General features: G+C 33.8%; 1 protein-coding gene across 2 annotated transcripts; it reads right to left on the reverse strand.

Moving 5' to 3' along the window:
• Positions 1-295: 295 nt before the first annotated feature.
• On the reverse strand, positions 296-9,531 carry LOC126656420 (oxysterol-binding protein-related protein 1C). Of its 2 annotated transcripts, none has more exons than XM_050351002.2 (10): positions 8,597-9,531; positions 8,154-8,510; positions 6,648-6,747; positions 5,198-5,643; positions 4,830-4,985; positions 3,980-4,147; positions 3,762-3,902; positions 1,822-2,052; positions 1,404-1,517; positions 296-624 (listed from the first exon to the last, which is right to left on the reverse strand). In XM_050351002.2, the coding sequence occupies exons 1-10, from the start codon at positions 9,134-9,136 to the stop codon at positions 460-462; spliced, it is 2,418 nt and encodes an 805-aa protein (XP_050206959.1). In that variant the 5' UTR covers positions 9,137-9,531; the 3' UTR covers positions 296-459. The 2 variants fall into 2 exon arrangements, with proteins under 2 accessions (XP_050206959.1, XP_050206953.1); XM_050350996.2 differs by having other exon boundaries at positions 5,198-5,646.
• Between the last annotated feature and the right edge of the window lie 11,539 nt (positions 9,532-21,070).

The following is a 21,070-nucleotide window of genomic DNA, read 5'->3' on the forward strand; positions in this document are numbered from 1 at the left end:
TGAAATGCTATCTTTAATCAATTTTGTAAAGTCTGATTCAGATATCAGACATAGGGTGAGTATTTATATTTTCAGAAATAATAACTGTTTCTTTTATGTATTTAATATTTATTTGAAATACACAAATGTGATAGACAATGTAATAATAAAAACAATAATTGGATATATTACTAATAGTCTAATACCCTTATCTAACCTATTTATTCGAAAATCAAGTATACCTAACAGCCAACACATTTTGGGAATCAAGATAAGTGAAAGATGAAGCGAGCATAATGGCAGGAAGAAGTTGCAATGGAAACAAAAAAGAATTAAAATCTTTTATTGACATATCTTTAATTACTTACATGGATTTCATAGAGGGCACCTCTCTCAAACTGCACACAGCAGCAGCTGTCCACTACCTATCCCCAAAAATAATTTGAAAAAAAAGAAAGAATGAATTTGGAAAATTGAAGTTTAATCAACCTGATCCGCAGGCACCTGACCAAATATATCAGGACACAAATCCCATTTTCCTTCTTCTCTGGCTTCCCAGTATCCACCAACATATCGATAGGCGTCGCTTCCTTTATCCTTTGCAAACCACCGCGGTTTCCATCCCCTTTCTTGCATCTTCCGGGCCTAATCCAATTATATCATCAGTCAGAAATCAACACAAATGACATAATTACAATGAAAAATGTACAAAAATCTTCAGAATAAGCATAGCAGCCAACAAAATACCAGACAATAATCATATGTAAATTGGATTGGACAGAAAATCCTAATCTCGACTTAAACTATTATTCATATTAAGGATTAAATTTGTTAGGGTTAAAGCTTTATCATCACCCCCAACCTTCTCCATCCAGCCAATCTTCATTCCCCAATATTGGAAATGGTTGAACTAGTATGGACCTTGCTGCTTTTCCGCTTAAATTTTTATTCAAACTTCCTGAATTATGGAGCCCAATTGAAAATTATTGATGATGCCCCACTAAAAATAATAGTTAAATTGTACCAATCTTAAGATGATTCTCCTCATTTACAATCTTAAAGAAATACATATGCTCCAACAGGATAAGGGCTTCAAGAATACGATTTCAATTTGAATACTGTTTCTCAGAGTCAAATCCAAGATTGTTATTCCATATTCATAATATAAATTTAGTAATGACGCCTATCTTGGGCATATCATTTCTTGGTGGATCAGGCATTTGCCAGACAATATTTCCACCTTGTATTAACTATATCATTGACCACCTTCATACAAATATTAGACCAGTTAACCGACATAAAATTAGTTGAAATGGCATTAAGATATGAGGGCAGACTCCAAGCATTGATGCATAAAATTTGACTCGGCAATGGAACTTCTATCTCTCACACACAGGTTAAAGGAGAACAAAGAGGATACTAACCTGGCGTTGACGCTGCTCAAGCCGCAATTTCTCAGAATTTGCCATCTCAAATTCACCATTTTCCAAATATCTTTGATCAGGTCTAAGCCTTGAATCTGTAGGAGGCAATTTGTCCTGCATATGAGAATGAATGTTAGACATTAATATCTCAATGAACTGCAAAAGTCCAAGCTATCAAGTAAAAGAACCCTTCAGGCCATTTGATGTAGAAATCACATTTCATTTTCATCCAAATTACCAATAGCTGTGAGGGTTTGCATGCAAATGTTAAGCACTCAATAAACCACATTGACTGGTCCATTTAATAAATGCTACTGGCCTATTGACATGTGTACTTTGTAGATTGTAAGCAGTTTTCCAATCGACATTAAATTGCAAAGAGGCATAATTGAACAAGATCGGCAAGAAGCTGTAGAACCTTGAGTCCTGGGGAGAGCTCATTCAATGTTATAGCAAAGCGAGTCAAGTCATATCTGGTTGGAAATTGTGGAGGCCTGCTTCGTTTCCATATCAATTGGGAATCTTGTAAGGATTCAAATCCTTTTGCCTTCCCAGAACTGTCACCATTGACGTAATGAATGCTCTCATCCCATTTTCCAAATACAGTCGCCACTCTTTTACCACTCCTATCTTGAACAATTCCCTGAACCTGCCAAATAGAGAGAACATGTCAGCTGATACCATAACAGTGATTCTAGAAGGCAACAAAACTTCTGTGTCACATGCAGAACACAGTGGAAATATTTGCTTGGAGGATAGCTGATAAGAGAAGATTGTTAATGTAGCATCAGAAGAATGCATTTACTCTAAAGCATGAATTTTACTACTGTTATTCTCCTTTTATTCCCAGATTTACAAAAGTAATGGGACTTCTTTTATTTCTAATCAAAAACTTCACAATATAAACCACCGTCTCGATTGAAATAAAAAATTATCTAAAAGACAAGTTGGCAGGTTACAGCTCTATTAAATATCTCACACATATATCCAACAAGAAACCACTTGCTCCTCTGGTACAGTAAATAATAACTCTATAATACACTACCTGAACTAACTTTGGAGACTAATAATTGGAAAGAGAGCAAGCACTGCTAAATAAGGAACTATTTTATTCTGCACTCTTATTACCATGATAGATGGCTATAAAAATCAATCACCTCCTAGTAAAGAATTTCAGTCAGGAAAAAAAACAGCTGGATTCTTTTCCTCCCCCGTCCTGACTATACAAAGTTCAATTGCAATCAGCTGATGGTAATATGAAAGTGTAGGCATTTAAATCTGGCACACTTCGAAATATTCTTTGTCATGCAATACATGAATAAAGTAGAGGCACTGCTTTCAGTTGCCTAAATGGCATGTCCCAATTTCCAAATCCAAACATTACCTTAAAATTTTGGCCTAATGTCTTAAAAAACCCTGACCTTTCATCCCCTTTTCAATCCTACCCCGACGTTGCAAATCAGTCAATTTTACCCTATTTTGTATTTTTTCATTTCAATTGTACCCTAAAATATAAAATTGACATTTTTTTAATTTGCCAAAAATTCTCTAAATTGATCAATTTTGCATTAGATGAACTCTTTATATTAAATTGACCATTTTTAAAGAATTCTTTTGAAATTTGTCAAATAAATAAGGCTTATCTCCTTAAAATCCCCCCACCTTTTACCCTCAATTCGTTTGCACCCTCACGTTGTAAAACCACCAAATATACCCAAATTACGACCTTTCACTTTCAATTGTACCCTCAAGCATTAAATTGACCTCTTTTCACTTGAAAAATGTTCAAATCAATACTTGAAATTTTAGCATATATTTTAAAATAGAACTTAATATTTTATTTAAAACAAATATAAACCTATTTTTTCAAGTGAAAAGAGATTAATTTAAAGCTTGAGGGTGCAATTGAAAGTGAAAGGTCGTAATTTGGGTATATTTGGTGGTTTTGCAACGTGAGGGTGCAAATGAATTGGGGGTAAAAAGTGAGGGGTTTTTAAGGGGATAAGCCAATAAATAAAGGTCAATTTTATGCTTCAGGGTACAATTGAAATGAAAAAATGCAAAATGGGGTAAAATTGACAAATTTTCAACGTCAGAGTAGGATTGAAAAGGGGATAAAAGGTCGGATTTGTCTTTAAAAATTATTCAAGGAATACAAGTTAATCCATCAAATAACCAAAATTATAGTACAACTCAAAGCTACTAGTTTAACTTCTCTCACACTCTTTTAGTTTGCAAATCAAATAGTAAAACAACAAACTGCAGGTCAGGGAATTTAAGAAATAATTACACTTCATGACCAGTAAAATTTAAAGATCCGAGGTATAAATATATTCATTTATGGAAGTGAAAGCAGACCTGGTGAGGATTTCGGTCTATGATGGATTGCTCTTTAAATTTCAGTTTGCATGAATATTCGCGATTTCCCTCTATCCTCATTGTACCATAGTGATCACAGTACAATTTTCCCAATATGAGATTGTATATTGATGTCGTAACCTAAAATTACAGGGGGAAACAATCAAAATTAAAAATAAAACCTGACAAATAAAGTGAGATTGTCTGAATGGCCATACCTTACTCCATTGAAAAACTTCTCCATCATCAAATTCCAAAGTCAATACACCGACTGGATCAAGCTGAATAGAGCGACCCCAAAATTTGCTTTTCAGATTGCTATCTCCCCAAAATTTCCACCCCGTACCCTCACAATGACATGCAACAATCATAGGGTGATGACTGACCTGACAATAACAGTAAACTTCTTGAATTATGGAAATAAAAGAAAGAAGAATAAGTATTAACCAAAATACTGAGTGTGTGTCACAGATTTACAGAGCAAGCCTGACAACCCCATCATATTTTTCCTGTTAGTTATACTTTCAATGTAACAGCATCATGACCAATTTTTCCCACCATAAAAACATCTACCAATTTCTCAATTGGGATGTCCAAAAACCATCTTTTTTACTAATTAAATGCATAAGTTCTTTCTATCTCTCAAATTATCCCCTCTAACGTGGTTTGTTAATTATCTGGCCGACTCTTTGATATATCCTCATTCAATCTTACGTCAGATGGTCAAAGAAATCATTGACATTAGCATCACTATAGTTCAAACCTATTGACAAATATGAACAAAGGACGCCCTCAGTAACATCTGAACCAAACTAACACAAACCTCACCATCACACTTTGTTATAAACAATAATCTTGCATGAGCAAAGCAACAAGAAGATGTTACCAATAAACTTCTGAACTCAAACCAAATTTATCCATCAACTAGTCACATAATTTAACCAAGGGAAGAACTACTACAATCTTGATACTCTGGATGAGCTCAATGTATCTTAACAGTCAACCCACACTCCAATAGCGACCAATCATATTGATAAACAATCTAAACATAAGGAATATATATCTAACCTTCTCAGAGAAAAACCGAAGGCCTTTATCTGGGTAGTCAGCTTCGTATGTTTCACCTAATAACGGATTAAATGGCTTGCAAATCCTTCCTTCAGTTGAAGCATATCCAGATACAGCAAAAGCAGCCACATTAAGGATCCTCATCAGGCTATTACCCTGCAAAATTTAAAATGTAAATGCTATATATGTTTAACCCGTTGACAACAGAAGGTGAACATCATTCCCATATTCCAAAACTAAAAAGACACCAATCAACACAAAACAATAATCAAATCCTTTGACAGTGGATAAAAACTATTTACTATATGCAACATTAATATAAATTAAGCATAAAGGAAAAAACCTAAATCTATGATCAGAAGACTTACCATTTTCCCCCATTCGTATGCTCGGTCAAGTAGATACGAGTATTCCAAATCTTCAAAACACTTTTGCAGAGAAGAAAGAGGCTCATTAAAGTAAACCGGAAGGCAAACTTTAGTGAGATCCTTTCCAATGTTATCCTTAATCATTGACCAAAGGCTAACACCTTTCTCTTTCTCAACTGGGTCAGGTAACTTCTTACGCCGCTTAACACGAGGATAGTTTTTCCCAACAGATCTAATAGCAGGATCAATATCATCTTCTGATTCAACCGGGAAAATCCCTTCATCATCAGAAGAGAAAGACGATGTCCGAAATTCAGATCCACTGCTTTTGAAGGAACCTGATGATAGAAAGTCACGAGTATCAAAGAACGTATTCTCTTCGTCATCCGTTTCTTCCTCTGCAGCATCAACTCTTTCATTATCATCAGAAGATTCAGATCCACTTGCTTCTAGAAGGAGAAACACATAAATTAATATCAAAATGGATTAAAAAAACTATTCTTACATTGTCAAATAACCAATCAGTTTCCAGCTATAATTTTATTATCTCTTACATACCCCAACGTAATGCCATTAGACTTAATGTTGAACAAACACAATTACACAAACACAAACCCACCTTACCTAATGAGATATTTAATCAACTAAATGCTGGTTACCAAGATCAATCATAAAGGCTTTAATACCATATTAAATAACCAAACGACATAAACTTAATTTGTTAGGTCAAGCTCCAGCTAAGGTTTTATTATCTCCAACGGTTGAAATGAAGAAACAGATCTATTTTAAGCCAAAAAAGGTGAAAAAATAGAGGAAACATAAAATGATATTACACATAAAATAAGTGATGAGTACTCAAAATAAGTTAGTCCATTTCAGGTTGCATGAGAATGAAATTTGATTTGCCAACTTGGTTCATTACTTAAACAACCCAACCTCATCTCAATACCAAATATGTCAACCATAGTTAAGTATTGGTCATTCAGCTACATATACTAGAGATACTCTCAGAATTTCATGTTGTATCATCATTAAAGCTTTCAAGAGAATACAATACATCTCCCAGTACATGAAAAATATTAACTTCAAGCAAGTCTTCACTGGTTGTCTGGTTCAACAAAAAACAGTAACCATTAAATAAATAGCCATGTTTTTTTAAAACTGATAAATTCAGCAAACAAAAGTAGTCATGTTTGGCAATCTTTCAATGTAAAAGCATTAAAATTCTTGGAAGCATCAGTAGCAGTACATATGTTCTAGAATCACAAGGATGACATAAAACTCGATCTGATTTAAAGACTTAGATTTTCTGGAAATAAAAGGATTAAATGAAACACTAATTGAACATAAATGTCTTGTGTAATTTACAGTTGCTGACTATAAGGCCAACTAATAATGACCTGTAATATCAACAACCGCTATTGAAGAATTTCAATGCATAACCACTTACCACTGGACTTGTCTTGTCTCGAGAATGAAGAAGCCCCTATATCATTGAACTGTCTTTGACTCTCATCAACAACTGTATTTTCCAGGTCAACCTTTTCAGTCTACAAAATACCAAAAATAAACAAAAAAGCAGTTTCTCAGCAGACTTTAAAAGCATGTTAGATATAAATCCCTGAGCTGAACAGAGGGATGCAGAGATAAAAATTTGTGATAGCTAAAATTCAAAAGACACTGAGGAATTTTCTGTATGCTAGAAGACTCAGGTTAATTGGCCTATCTATCTCCGCCAGTTATTTGTTATAAATATAAAAGAAACAAGGCATATCATATCTCATTAGTAAGCCACTCCAGCTCTGGCAAGAAGAAAAAGAAAAACAAGACCGTATAATCAAAAAAATAACTGAAAAACCGAACTAGAAGTAGTAACATTTTAATAGATTGTACTTTGCAGACAAGTCTAGCTTTACACGACGATGATCATTTCCAAACATCCTAACAAGTTGCTTGAACTAGCTTCCAAAGCGAGCTCAATAATCTCCAAAAAAGCACTATGAGCATATCAAGCTAGTGGAACTAAGCAACATAACAGGAACTACTACTTCCTCCATGAGACGATAGCTATTTATTTGTATGCCTCCTCCTCCAATGGATGCTTCAACAGATAATTTCATAGGTTAATAGAGACTGGAGGCATAGAAATATATGAAAGCCACATGCATGTTTTCTACACTATGTTACTTAAAACACAGCCAAAAAGGAAGCATTATATACAAAAATTGTATGCATGTAAATATAGTGCCCTAAACGCTCAACTACAAACACGCATAAAAAATATACTACCTACCTAATAAAAATGACTATGCCAAAAGAACCAACTAATCACCCATTGCACAGAAAAGCCTCCAGGTTGCAAACTGCCAGACAATATTGAAAGTTACCTAGACCCAGGACTGCTACAGCCCGACCTACAAATGCTGCATTTGAACTTCCACCGCTATGTCTAAACATATTACCAACTTTAGCAATAATGCAACTGAGACCACCACATAAATCATTTCGTCCTAACATCATCACCACCACTTCTACTCGCTAATGTTTCGTCGTTAGCAACCAAATCACCATCAATCTCTATATTAATCAATTTTGCTAGTTATTGATGAACGAAAAGCATATTAAACCTCAAACTAATCAACTGCACTTAAATTGACCAGAAATTAAAGTAAAGAAAATAATTTAATTTTATAATTATTGATAGTTAATTCAAAACATACATCAATATTTTCTCCACTATCAAAGATATTCAAAATTATAACACTAGGCATATCTAGAAGTGTTCATAAAAAAAATGTTTCTGAGACTAAAATGTTTCTGAGACTAGTAATTTTTCAGTAGTAGTCGTAGTAATAATAATACGACCATCAAAATCAGAACAACAACTCGTACTAGAATTCCAAATTCTAATTTGACGATGATGATGTTTAAAAATCTTACAGTTGATCATGTTTACCTCTAACTGCCGCAATGTATCAATGAGGAGCCACTGTTTCTGTTTAAGCAGCAAAATCTGATTCTGCATAGAAGAAAACTCATTCCTCATTATCTGCTCACTATCCTGAATAGCCGCTTCACTAACCCCTTCGTCGTGAAGACGCTGCCTAAGTTTCTCAGTAGAAACCGCAATATTTTCTATAGGAGCCATCAATTCACTGTTTGACATGCGTGGAAACATGTCCTTTACAGCCTGCAATGCCTCCATCCATGTTATCCTATCCTCACGCGTGTCTGCTCGCAAATGAAGCCGTTTCGTTCCCGTAAATATCGAAAATCTCTTATCATCTGATCTGCTCTCGCGGATCGACGATACCTAATCAGACAAATTCAAACTACATCACTAATGAATCGAAAAATTAATTAGTTCAATGAAAATTAAAATTTAAGTTTAGTTTTCACCTTAAGATGGATTTCACCGACCGGATTGCGTTTAGGTTGATTATTGGAAATCTTAGGTTTGGAGATTCGTCGCATAGATTCTTCACCAATGACTTTGGATCCTTTTTCCGTTTCGCGATTAACGGTGATTTTATCGGGGCCGTGAATTTTATAATAGGACAGAACGCCGTCCTGCAAGACGAACCATCTAGGTCTCCATCCTTTACCATAATTCACCCATTTATACAGAACTCCTGAGATTCCGTTACCTACTATATCGTTAATTATAACGTCGACTTGCTCACGAGGAAGCGATACCGCATTTGCAGTTAGTGACGAAAGCGACAGCGTTAAGTGTCGCTGACTGCGGCTGTTATTGTTGTTCGTCAAGAGAAGGACACCGTGATTGTTGTTGCCGTTGGTGTTATTGTGGTTAATGCAGTCGTTGGCGTTGAAATGAGAAGTGTGGTTCTCGTTAAGAGATCGGGTATGCGGGTCGGATCTATACGAGATTGCCATTGAATGATCTGATACGGTTGAAATACAACAGAGATGATGCATAGAGTAAATTTTATTCACAAATCAAAAATTAAGGAAGAAATAACAGATCGGAGAAAATAATATGCATGATTTTGTTTCTATAAAAGGAAATGAAATTGAATTTAGATAGAGGAGGGAAATTTCAGTACTGCCGTGAATTAACGGGAAGAGAAGGAGTAATCGGAGAGGAAGGGAATCCAGACCGATAAAATTCCGATTCCGGTTCCGATGGAGTTGAAAATCTTGATTTTAGAGAGAAATTAAAAAATGCGGGACAAGAAAAAGAGAGAGAGTGAGAAAGAGAGAAGAAGTAGTTTAAAAATTGCGAAGCGGTTGGTTATGTGAGTTTTATATCTATCTCTCTTGATCTCCGTCTCTTTTGTTGCGAAAGGGTCTGATGGGTTTTGTTTGTATGCAGAAGGATGCAGGTGAAAGAAAGGTAGGGATTCGCCGCCGGCGTATTGATGGTGACATAAAACGATGCAGAAGTTAACACGTGGAAGCTGTATAACTAGAAACGTGCGGTGAGGGGTTTTGACGGGAACTGGGCGTTACGTGGTCCAACATTGAACCCGTTTAATTTTCGGCCCGGTGCGCTCGCTTACCATAGAGTATTTTTGTTTCATTTTTTTTTTTTGCTTGCGAGCGGTTCACACTCTAGAGTTCGACATTAATTCTGAGTTTCAGCTCAAAGAAGTAAGTCCTCTCATAAAAAAAAAAAAATTAGTTTTATTTTTTATAAAAATTTTCTTTTATTTAATTAGCTACCAACATAATAAATGTCTCAGTTGGTTTATCTTCAAGTACTTCCTAAAAAGTATATTTTCGATGTATTGACTTTCAGAAAGTTTAAATAAAAATTGTTTATTCATTTTTTATTTTTCATAAAGTGTATAATTAGTTTTAATATATTATATTAATTATTTAATTAGAAGACGCAAATACCCTGTAATGTTTTATATTGTTAAAATAAATATAATTTTTTTGTTTGTTTATATAATATGAATAAATAAATAAATTACCGTGTATCAACCATTATCTAAGAATTCAAACATAACTTTAATTGTTGTCTGTACATTAAAATAAACAAATTTAACAGTTTGGTTGTACCGAAAAATTAAAATTACCAGTAAAAATTATTAATAATAGATACTAATTTTGTTATGAATAATAATTATAAAATAAAATAGATATATCTTATGAATAAAATAGAATTATTTTCATACAAATTTAAAAAAGTTAGATATTAAAAATTCGTAGTAAGTGGAATTTACCTAAATTTTTGTTAGAAAAAGTCACATTCCTAATCAAATTAAAGTCAAACTCCCAACTTTCCAAAAGATAAAACAATATAATTTAATCAAGCAAAAAACTATTTTCTGAAAAGTTATATTTTTTTAGTTTAATTATCTCCAACCAAGCGAGGTCAAAGATTTTTTCAAATTAAAAAAAGAGAAATAACTACTCTTTTATTATCTGAACTTTATTAAATATCTACATTAGTAGTTTTAAATTACTTTTTTAATAAATTAATTATTATATATTTCATAAAAGTATATTTTTGGAGTATTTTTTTATCAATTTGATGCCAATGAAAATACCAAGTGTATAATATTAAACTCTAAAGCATCTTAATTAACTATCACTGTTTAAAATTGTAGTATTGTTAGTTTGAAAAAAGTTATTTGTGCAAAATTTAATCTCAAATCTAATTAAAAAGGAATACATTACCTTTTTGTAATTATAGAAAAAAAACACTAAATTACAATATTTAACGAGAATTTAGATACAATTACTATAAAAGTAAGGAGGGTTATAAAAAATAATTAAATCAATTCAACCGAATAAATTATAAATATAATTTAAATAATTATATATTATTAATGGAGCCTGTCTTCTGAATTTTGATTAAACCTGTAAAACATGATAGATAGTCAATCACACGGTGGTTGTCCGATTAACTCTCCGATGTTAAAATTAGTATTCAGCTTTACTTATTGAATGTAATTGTTTAGGCATACCTCAAACTCCTTTATATAGTAGTAGTAAGTGATTATCTAATAGAGTTTTTATAGGATGTTGATACCTATATAATAAGATGTTATTAATAGAAAAATGATTTCTTATTCAAAAAGAGTCCGATTCAACAATGTTTTTTGAAATGGACTTATTTTTTCAGATAGAAGTTTATCTCCAAATAGGACAGTGATTCCGTATATCTAGTCTTCTTAATATTATTCCATTTCTGTGTAAGCATTTGGAGAAGTGGACTTGATTTCGAATCTTTACCGAATCTTTTAGGATACAATCTTTACTAGAAATTCAGGCGAATCGCTCTTCAACCCTTAGACTTAGCGAGGTCTCATGTACTAAGATATCATGATCATTGGGCTTTCGCCTTGGATGAATCATAGGATTCACTCGAAAGAGTGGATCCTGTACGACTTGATTCTATTATACTTATGCTGAAATTTAGTTTTTATCAATTACTACACAAATTATGAACAAAATTATATTGAAGTTTGTTTTTACTTGGAGATTATGCATTAAGATACTTTACGCATAATTTAAAAGTAATACAAATCCACCAAATTTTTAAAATAATGTAATTTACTAAATAAAAAAAAAGTGAAACTAAAAATTATTTCTATTTAGTTAAAGAAATTATATAAAATATTATCATTATTGGGATCGCACGTTTTATTCTTTCTAGTAAAAATCAACTGTTGTTAAAGACATTTATTACAACCTTTGAAATAAACGGAATTAGATTAGTTTTGTTTGTCATGATAATGCTAACTTTAATCGCACGACTGCTACAACTAACAGCTATAATTTTATCGTCAAAGTACCTGATCACATCTTCTGTGATACATCTCTTCTCTTGAACATTAAAGACATCATAGATGTTGACGCAAATTATACTAACATAATTTTTAATTCCTCTATAAAAATATTAAACAATAACTTTAGATTGGAAAAAATAATTTACATTTTAATATCAATGAAAATAAAAACATCCTTGTTTTCTAGTAGTTAACTAAATTTAATAAAATAAACATAAAAAATGAATTAAAATTTCAATTAATCGCACTCTCCTAAAATATATATTTTATTTATTTGATATAGATTTAAATTTTCTAAAATTTAAAATATGAAAACCCACATCGACAAATAAAAAATTAAATTTGTCGTAAGATGGTGGCTCTAACTGTTTCAGAGATCCAAGTCGTTTACACCGCAAAAAACAATTTCATTTTCAAAAATAAAAAATAAACTATTATTAATTTCGATGAGATCATATCTAACCCCAATTAAGATATTAGAGTAGAAAATAATTTCTAGATTTAGACCAAAATTGGCCAAGAAAGAAATTTTATTCAAAACTAAAGATAAAAACTATGAGAAAACTAAAAAAACTGAATTTGAAAGATTGGGAAGGTGATTTCCAAGTGAATAAAAAGAAAAAAATTTACTAAAATTTGAGAGGTTTTTCAAAAAAAAGAGACGGCTAGGGTTTCTAAAATAACATGTTGTCTCTTTATCTCAAACTTTTGACAAAAATAAAAAGTAATTTACATGTGTTTTTGTTTGTAATTCGTTTTATTTTAAAAATAAATTAGAAAATAATAAGGCAAAGATTTTACTTTTCTAATTTATCCTTTTTTTACGAGTTCTGAGTTATTCTTTAAAATCATTAAAAATGTAATTTATATAGATTAGGAAATCTGTTTAAATTGAAAATAAATTAAAAAAATAAATTAAACTAAATAGTTTTTAAAATATGAAAACTAATACGAATGTTCTATTTGATGGGAATCAATGTAAACTCTTTATTTATACTCTCAATTATACAAGTATATAGATAATTATTTGCCGTATAGATACTTGATCTCGTGCTGGTCTTTAATGGAGCAAACTTTTCCTTGCTGCAGTCATTCTAAATTAATTTGATAGTAAGCATAAAGTGATCAACAAGTCATTTATACGAATTTGTAAATCATTTTGAACCATTCAAATTATACCAGATTAGGTTACTACATAAGCATACTTAGGCAGTTGGGTTATGGACTTTTGACTTATTCTTACATTTTAAAGGTTGCTTTCCAGTTTTCATTATGAAGCTTCCTTGATCTCTCCATAATTGATCGAGTCTATCACTAAAAGAGAGGATCAAGAATTCAAGATCATATGAACAGCACTATAATAAATTTTATTACTCCGTTTTTTTGTGTACACTTAATTAAATGTATTTTGTCTACAATTCTTTTGGCTATTTAGATTTGTAAGATATTGTAAGCATTATCTTCTAAATTTACAGTGCTTGGATATATAGGGGTGTGCAAAACCGAACCGAAACCGAAAAACCGAACCGAACCGACAAATTCGGTTCGGTTCGGTTTGAGATTTCAAAGAAATTTCGGTTGGTCGGTTCGGTTCGGTTTTGAGTTAAAAAATATTTCAAACAGATTTCTATGTAAACCGAACCGAAATAACCGAACCGAACCAAAGTAACCGACCGAACCGACTGGTTCGGTTCGGTTCGGTTTGGAATTTTTTCTTTTCCTAAAATTTTGGTTCGGTCCGGTTTTTAAAAAAGACCAAAATTCGGTTCGGTTCGGTTCGGTTTGAACCGAATGCACACCCCTATGGATATATAGTTTATGAATGACAGTGTGTGCCTAATTTAGATGGTTAAGGAATCTCCAAATACATCAAAGGGTCATGGGTTCGATCTCTATCTCCATAACTAACGACTGACAAACTGACACTCTAAAAGTCGTACTCTATCTTTGAAAAAAAAAGTATAGTATATGAATTGCAAGCTCCTTATACGTTGCATTTAAAATAACTAGTTTCGCATTACGTGCTATGCACGTGGCTCGTAATGTAACTCCTCAATAAACATATTAGTAAATTTATTATAATTATATTAATTTTTTATTTATAATTAATAGTAAAAATAAATATAATATATTCGGTTATTAACTTTTTTTTCATACTAAATTTATTCTTCTTTTGATTTTATAATAACCATAATTAGATAATTAACTTAATTTTATTAATAATATCTTTAAAAATATAAGATAGAAATTTAAATAATAATATATTGACAAATACAGTATTTTGATTTTGTAGTTCAATCAAACTAAAAGATAGGTATTCCTACTAATTTGGAGACAATTTAGTTATTTTTTACATACTAAAAATTAAATTGGAGATAATTTAGCTACCTATTTTAATTAGGAGTTTAATTACAATAGTGATTAATTAAATAACTAATTAGTTAATGACTATAAAACCTTTATTTAGTTGTAAACTGAAAAGGATTATTCAGTAAATTTGCTTGTCCCCCCCTATCCGTGCTTTTATATATAGTATAGATTAGATGGGGTGATAAGTGAACAGGATAATTATACATAAAACAAAGAGTAATGCTATATAACCTTCCTTTTTAATCCATCTTTTTTAGACCACCTGACGCGATAATAAAAAAGTAGATAACTTAAAATTTGGTTTTCGAAATATATACTTTTGAAGGGAAATTGGACGAACGAAATACTATTACATAAGGAAGGACATTTAAGGTGGTACAAAATAGTGGGTTAAATAGCATTTTATTAAAATAAATGACAATTAAAGAATATAGAGTCTTCAACTTGAGAGATGGGAACAAGCAATGTTGGTGTGAGTGGTGTTGGATGAAGGTGCAACTATCCTAACTCAGAGAGCCGATCCTCAACGTTTAGGGGAGGCAACTAATGGACTTCAAACTCAATATTGATTATATGAAGATTGCTATAGTTATTTTATTTTTAAGTATATTCCATTCATTTAACCATTAAATAAAAACGATCATCATTTATTTTATAGTGATAACTGAACAAATAATATTTTTCTACAACATGTTTATTTAGAGTAGATATTATAGTTCTTTTAATAATTGTAAAATTAACTTTACAAAATGGAATTTTCAGTTTACTTTTTTGTTTAAAAAAAGACTGAATTCCATCTCAGCAATAGATGTTGATAAAATGATAAAGAAATAAAAAAAAATGATATGGAAATTTTGTACAAAACATACCACTAAAAATATGTGTCATGAATGTAACAAAATGAAAACAGTTGCAAAAGAGAATTTGGAATCAACCTTGTTATATGCCTAGCTAGCTACTATATTTTTATATAGTATTTGTTAATTTATTTTTCAAATAGTTGGCTTAGTCCTTTTCAAAGAACAATGGAAGAACGAATATAGAATCAACCCTTTCAAAGATCCCAACAGCTTAAATGCTTCTTTTTCCCGTCACCAAAATTATGAAAATTACTAGTACTTGTTTGGCATGCAGTGTTATTAGAATTTTCTACCTAAATTCATGCTATAAAACTATTACATTCATAACAAAAAGGAATGATTGTAACTAATAAAGGGGCCAAATAAGAACACCAAGAAAGAATGGATGATGTTGTAATATCGATGTCAATTGTTGAAATTATGATACTAATTGTTGTGACCGTTTCGTAACTGAATTGATAAGCACAGTGAAATTAAAACAGTTCGGTAAATATTTAATTATGAATTTAATCAACAAATAACAATATACAAAATTAATAAATAATACAAGATATTTACGTTGTTTGGCTTTAAAGCGTACATCCACGGGCGAAAGAAACAAGCTATCCACTAATCTATACTATATATAAAAGCACGGATGGGGGGGGACAGGTAAATTTACTGAATAATCCTTTTCAGTTTACTACTAAATAAAGGTTTTATAGTCATTAACTAATTAGTTATTTAATTAATTACTATTGTCATTAAAGTCCTAATTAAAATAGGTAGCTAAATTATCTCCAATTTAGTTTTAGTATATAAAAATAACTAAATTATCTCCAAATTAGTAGGAATACCTATCTTTTAGTTTGATTGAACTACAAAATTAAAATACTGGATTTGGTCAATATAATATTATTTAAATTTCTATCTTATTATTTTTAAAGATATTAGTAATAAAATTAAGTTAATTATTTAATAATGGTTATTATAAAACCAAAAGAAGAATGAATTCAGTATGGAAAAAAATTTAATAGTCGAATACATTATATTTACTTTTATAAAAATTCTTAACTAATTTAATATTAATTATAAATAAAAAATTGATATAATTATAATAAATTTACTAATATGTTCATTGACGAGTTACGTTACGAGCCACGTGCATAGCACGTAATGTAAAACTAGTCATAAAAAAGAGTAAAAGATTGGAGGAAAATCACCAAATAGAGATGAACATCGCTAGTAAATATGTCCTTAAAAAATTATAAAGTGTTTAACTCTCTACAAAAATAAGTCAAAAGTTTAGGATTAACTTATATTTCTCATATCACATACACCTCCATTCATTCTAATTGGATTATACTTTCTAATTAGCCAATGACAACAAATCAATCATTTTTCCAAATATTTCACTAATAAAGTCTTAAAACAATTCCTCTAAAAAAAAAGTCTTAATACAATTAAAATTTTAAACATATTCTAACAGAGGCCAAAGAGAATAAATACGTCTACTAATTAAAGGAATAAGACAATGAAAAAGTATTTAACTAGTATGATCTAATCTCATGGAAATTTTAATAATTAGTTGTAAAAAGTGGCCATAGAAACGGGTTTTTGACAAAAAAGTTCCCCCCCCATAGGGGAAATTCCTTTATTGTGCCCCAGAGCACAAAATTTCTCAATTTGTGCCTGGGGCCCACGCTGCCCGCAATGGCTCTTTACGGGCAGAAATCTGGCCCGCAAAGAGCCATTGCGGGCCAGTTAATCCAGCTGCTTAGCAGCTGGATTAATTCTTAAGCAGCCCGCAATGGCTGTTTGCGGGCTGCTTAAGAAGCCAATGATTGGGGAGAGAATCTCCCCAATCATTGGCAGCAGATATTTAATAAAATTCCGTAAATAAATTATTTAAACTTAATATTTTCAATTCCATAAAAATATTATCTACAATTCCGTAAATAAATTAATTATTTAATTATTTAAACTTAATATTTTCATTATTAATTATTTAAAAAAAATATAAATTATTTTGTTATTAATTTTTTAAAAAAACTTAACAAATAAAAATAAAAATATTATAAACAAAAATTATCTACAATTTCGATATTTAAAAGGAATCGAGCGTCTTTCCGACTAATATGCAAGCGATAAAGATAAATTAATAATGAAATTATACACAATTAAAAGTAACCGTAAATAAATTAATAATGCAAAAATTTACAATTGTACAACAATAACAAAACTACTCAGTAAAGTCTGATCGATCAGGACTCCGTAAGCGTGTCCTCATGTCGTAACCCCTGTTGACACGTCGACTCGTCTGACTATCAGTCAAACGGCGGTAACGTCTTCCATCTGGTCCGGAGCTTCTCTCTCCACTATCGGCGACTGGACTGGCCACATCCTCAATCTCGTCATCATCATCCACCTCAGGAGCAGGAGCAGGAGCCTGTGAGGAGGGGTCTAACCCTAATCCCAGAGAAAAAGAAGGAGCCTGCATTCCTTGGAAGTCACAAAACGGCTGTGGGTCCTGAACCAAACTGTTGATCCAAGGATCATCCAGAGAAAAATGCATCTGGGAGGGACTCTGAGTCGGGCGAGAAGAGGAGCCCGGATCTTGACCTGGCAGCATCGGAATGTAGCCCCCCTCCATAAGTCGGGACCGCTGTGAGGGAGGAGTGGTCAGGGAGCTAAAGTTCCAAGAATCGTCAAATACAGGAACAGTCGGCAAATACGTAGGTGTCTGAGGAGGAGGTGTCTGCGCCGTCTGAGTCGCCTGGAACGGGGTAAAAGCAGAAGCCGGATGCTGTGAGAACTGTGGAGGAGGAGTGGCCAGCGGCGTGATGTACTGTGCCTCCCCAAATGACGGGCCTACATAGGGTACAGACGCAGGCGGTACCGTAAAAGACGAAGCTGGATAGCGGCGAATGAAGTCCTCGGTATCCCCAAAGAAATCATGCTGAAAGAAAAGAAATTAATAATTATTATAATTTATATTAATTTGGAAAATATTTGAATTGAGATTGAAACGTACCTGTGCCGGGAGAGGGTCCGTAGGTGGTACCGAAAATGATGCAGCTGGTGGGCACTGTGTCTGCGCTGAGGTACTCCCATAATACGTCGTAGACCCGTAATACTGTCGGACGATATCCTCAGTATCCCCGTGAAAGTCGACCTAAAAAACAAATTGTTTATTAGAATTATTGATTTAATATTCAATAAAAATTTTTTAGATTAAAACGTACTGGAGGTGGCATAGGGTTCTCTGCCATCTCGCGCGTCGCCTCGTGAGGTCTGGCTCTATCCCGACGACGACCTCGTATACGCTGTACGTCGACCGTCGGGGGATCTATATGAGGCAAGGGCTGTGGCAGAACAGCATGCTCTGGGGGTGGCCACTGTGTGTCCCTCCGGTCCTCCATGGTGCCTAACTGGTAACTACGAGCGTAAGTACCAATACTTGACCCTGCCTCTGACTGTAAGCGAATCCTCTCCATGGCATCACGCTGAAAAAAAATTAAAATAGAAAGTCAGTTAGCATATTAAATAAAAGAAAATTTAAATTAGAATTATGTAGATTACATACAGCTGATCCAGTCTCTGCTCCGTGATGGGTAATCCATCTCCTACTGATGCGTCTGTACCACTCCATGTACTCTGAATGGAAGTGGGGCGGATGGTCCAGCAACGGGCCTTGGACCACATACAGTTCCCTGGAGTCCCAAATCGCGACATACTCGCTAAATGTGTTTTGGAAGCTTGAGCTCCCCCGAAACTGGACAGTGTGGTGGATGTGGAGCTGGGAAGGTGGCTCAGGTATAGGCTGAAGCAAACCAAACTGCGCCATCACCCTATCCGGCTGGTGCCACTCGATAATATGATAGTAAATCAGTGGCACGCGAGCACGCCAGAACTGAGCACCATCCAAAAAATAAGGATGTAGCTGGCTGATAACATCCTCGGTGTATGGTTGCCAGTCGATCTGCATTTATAAAATAAAGACTTTAGCAATGTTGTTGTGCAAATTGATAACTATAAAATAAAGGTTTCCAAAATAACTCACATCCGAGTAACGTAATACATCTAGTGCTAATCTCATGGCATCCAGATTGCGATGAAGAACCCGTCAAAAATCTAGCGGACCCGCCCATCTGCGCAAGTACAACATTGTTAATAAAAAAAATAAAAATTACTAATAATTGTTCATGTAAGTATTAATAAAATGATGTACCTGTCACCCAACGGTAAGTGCGGTGTGATGGCCGGGTATCTCAACCTCGGCCTGAATGGTCTAAGGCGCTCGAATGCCCATAGCTGAAGAATCCAAAGCGGCCCCCCGATGTTTCGCCTATTCTGCGAAACCATAGTACACAAGCACATCTCGCGGTAAAGGTGTGCGAGCGCCGCTGAACCCCAACTAATGCTCCCTAATGCCGTCAAGTCCTCCAGATGTGGAAGAATCCTCAGTCCGATCTGCCCGCTGTTCGTGTCGGAAAAACACCAGGCGTGTAGATGGAACAACAAGTACGCCCGAACTGCCCAGTCGATCTGCTCATCTGAAGCCGCATCAGGTATCCGTGTGAAGCTATCAAACTCATCGACTAGCCAACTAGTGGTAACAAAGGATCCCTGACAGTTTCTACTCCCTACCATATCTCTCCCAAGCAGTCGGCGAGTAACGCTGCTCCAGCCTCTGATAGTCGGTCCGGTAACAGCAGCCCCATTTATGGGGAGTCCCGTCAAGATAGCTATGTCCTGAAGGGTTATTGTGCACTCCCCCTCAGGAAACATAAAAGTGTGGGTCTCCGGCCTCCACCGCTCAACTAATGCAGTCACCAGAGTCATGTCTACGGTGTATTGCCGCATAGTAATGAAGGGTCCCAGTGCTGTCCGCAATACTCCATCTCGAATTCGCGGATGAATATCCTCTATTCGGGTCAATGATGCACTCCTGCGCGAGCCCAAAGCCGAAGTCTCCTGAAATGAAAAATTTAAAGATATCAGTTGGAAAATAAAACAACAACGAAACGTTATCCGTTTAAAGAAATCATTGCCTACCGGATGCTGCCAAACCGTGTCGGACCTGTGATCATGCTGTCTGTGCAGTACTAAACCTCCATCCCGCGGTCCGGGAAGGAAGTAATCGTATGGAGCAGGGTCAGCCATATCTGAAAATGCACAAATAGATTTAGAATAAATTAAATATATTAAAATTAGATACGAATTTAACCGAATAAGTTCGATACAAATTAGATACGATTTTACAAATTTAACACAAGGTCCAGTTACAAATTCATCACAATAGCTTTCACCAGTTATAGCACTGTGAACAACATCTTATTAAAGTCCAGGGGAGATATTTCACAAAATCATCAGAATCACTGTCGTCGTAATCCTGTAATTCCATACTATTCCATGACTGGGGGTTACTTTCATCAACATGAAAGGTTCGACCATCGCCCAAATTTTCGTGAAATGTCTTGAGCCGTAAAGACATCACATGTATTTCAATCTGAAGGCGTTCCATCAATAATTGGATTGACGTTTCCGTGTTTCTCGAAATTGTTGCGGATATTGCCGCCGGTACAGATATGCTGTGAAAATCACAGTAGGCCTCCATCTCGCATCTGCGTTCCCACAACTTTCCCCACGAAGGCTCAGGTGAAACAACAACGTTTCCAAAATCATTCAAATTTTTTGTGTGCCGACCAACAAATATATGTCCGGCTTGTGATTTATCCATGCAAGGATGGATTGGGCTATTTTGAAAAGCTCGTTTTTTTCCATACCAAACTTCACAAAAATGATCCTCATATTTCTGCACAACTTGAATTGTCGAAGAATTTTGACGTCTTGACGAACTCATACCTATATATTACACAATGCAACATGCAAATAAC

Source organism: Mercurialis annua, linkage group LG1-X (genome assembly GCF_937616625.2).
Source record: "Mercurialis annua linkage group LG1-X, ddMerAnnu1.2, whole genome shotgun sequence".
In the NCBI taxonomy this organism is placed as follows: domain Eukaryota; kingdom Viridiplantae; phylum Streptophyta; class Magnoliopsida; order Malpighiales; family Euphorbiaceae; genus Mercurialis; species Mercurialis annua.

What these genes read in the sequence shown, in the direction of transcription:
- LOC126656420 (XM_050350996.2), bottom strand. Translation starts at nt 9,136, where the DNA reads ATGCATCATCTCTGTTGTATTTCAACCGTATCAGATCATTCAATGGCA. An exon ending in TCGGTGAAATCCATCTTAAG is followed by an intron (nt 8,511 to 8,596) that starts GTGAAAACTAAA and finishes TTGTCTGATTAG; the next exon opens with GTATCGTCGATCCGCGAGAG. An exon ending in AAGTTTTTCAATGGAGTAAG is followed by an intron (nt 3,903 to 3,979) that starts GTATGGCCATTC and finishes CTGTAATTTTAG; the next exon opens with GTTACGACATCAATATACAA.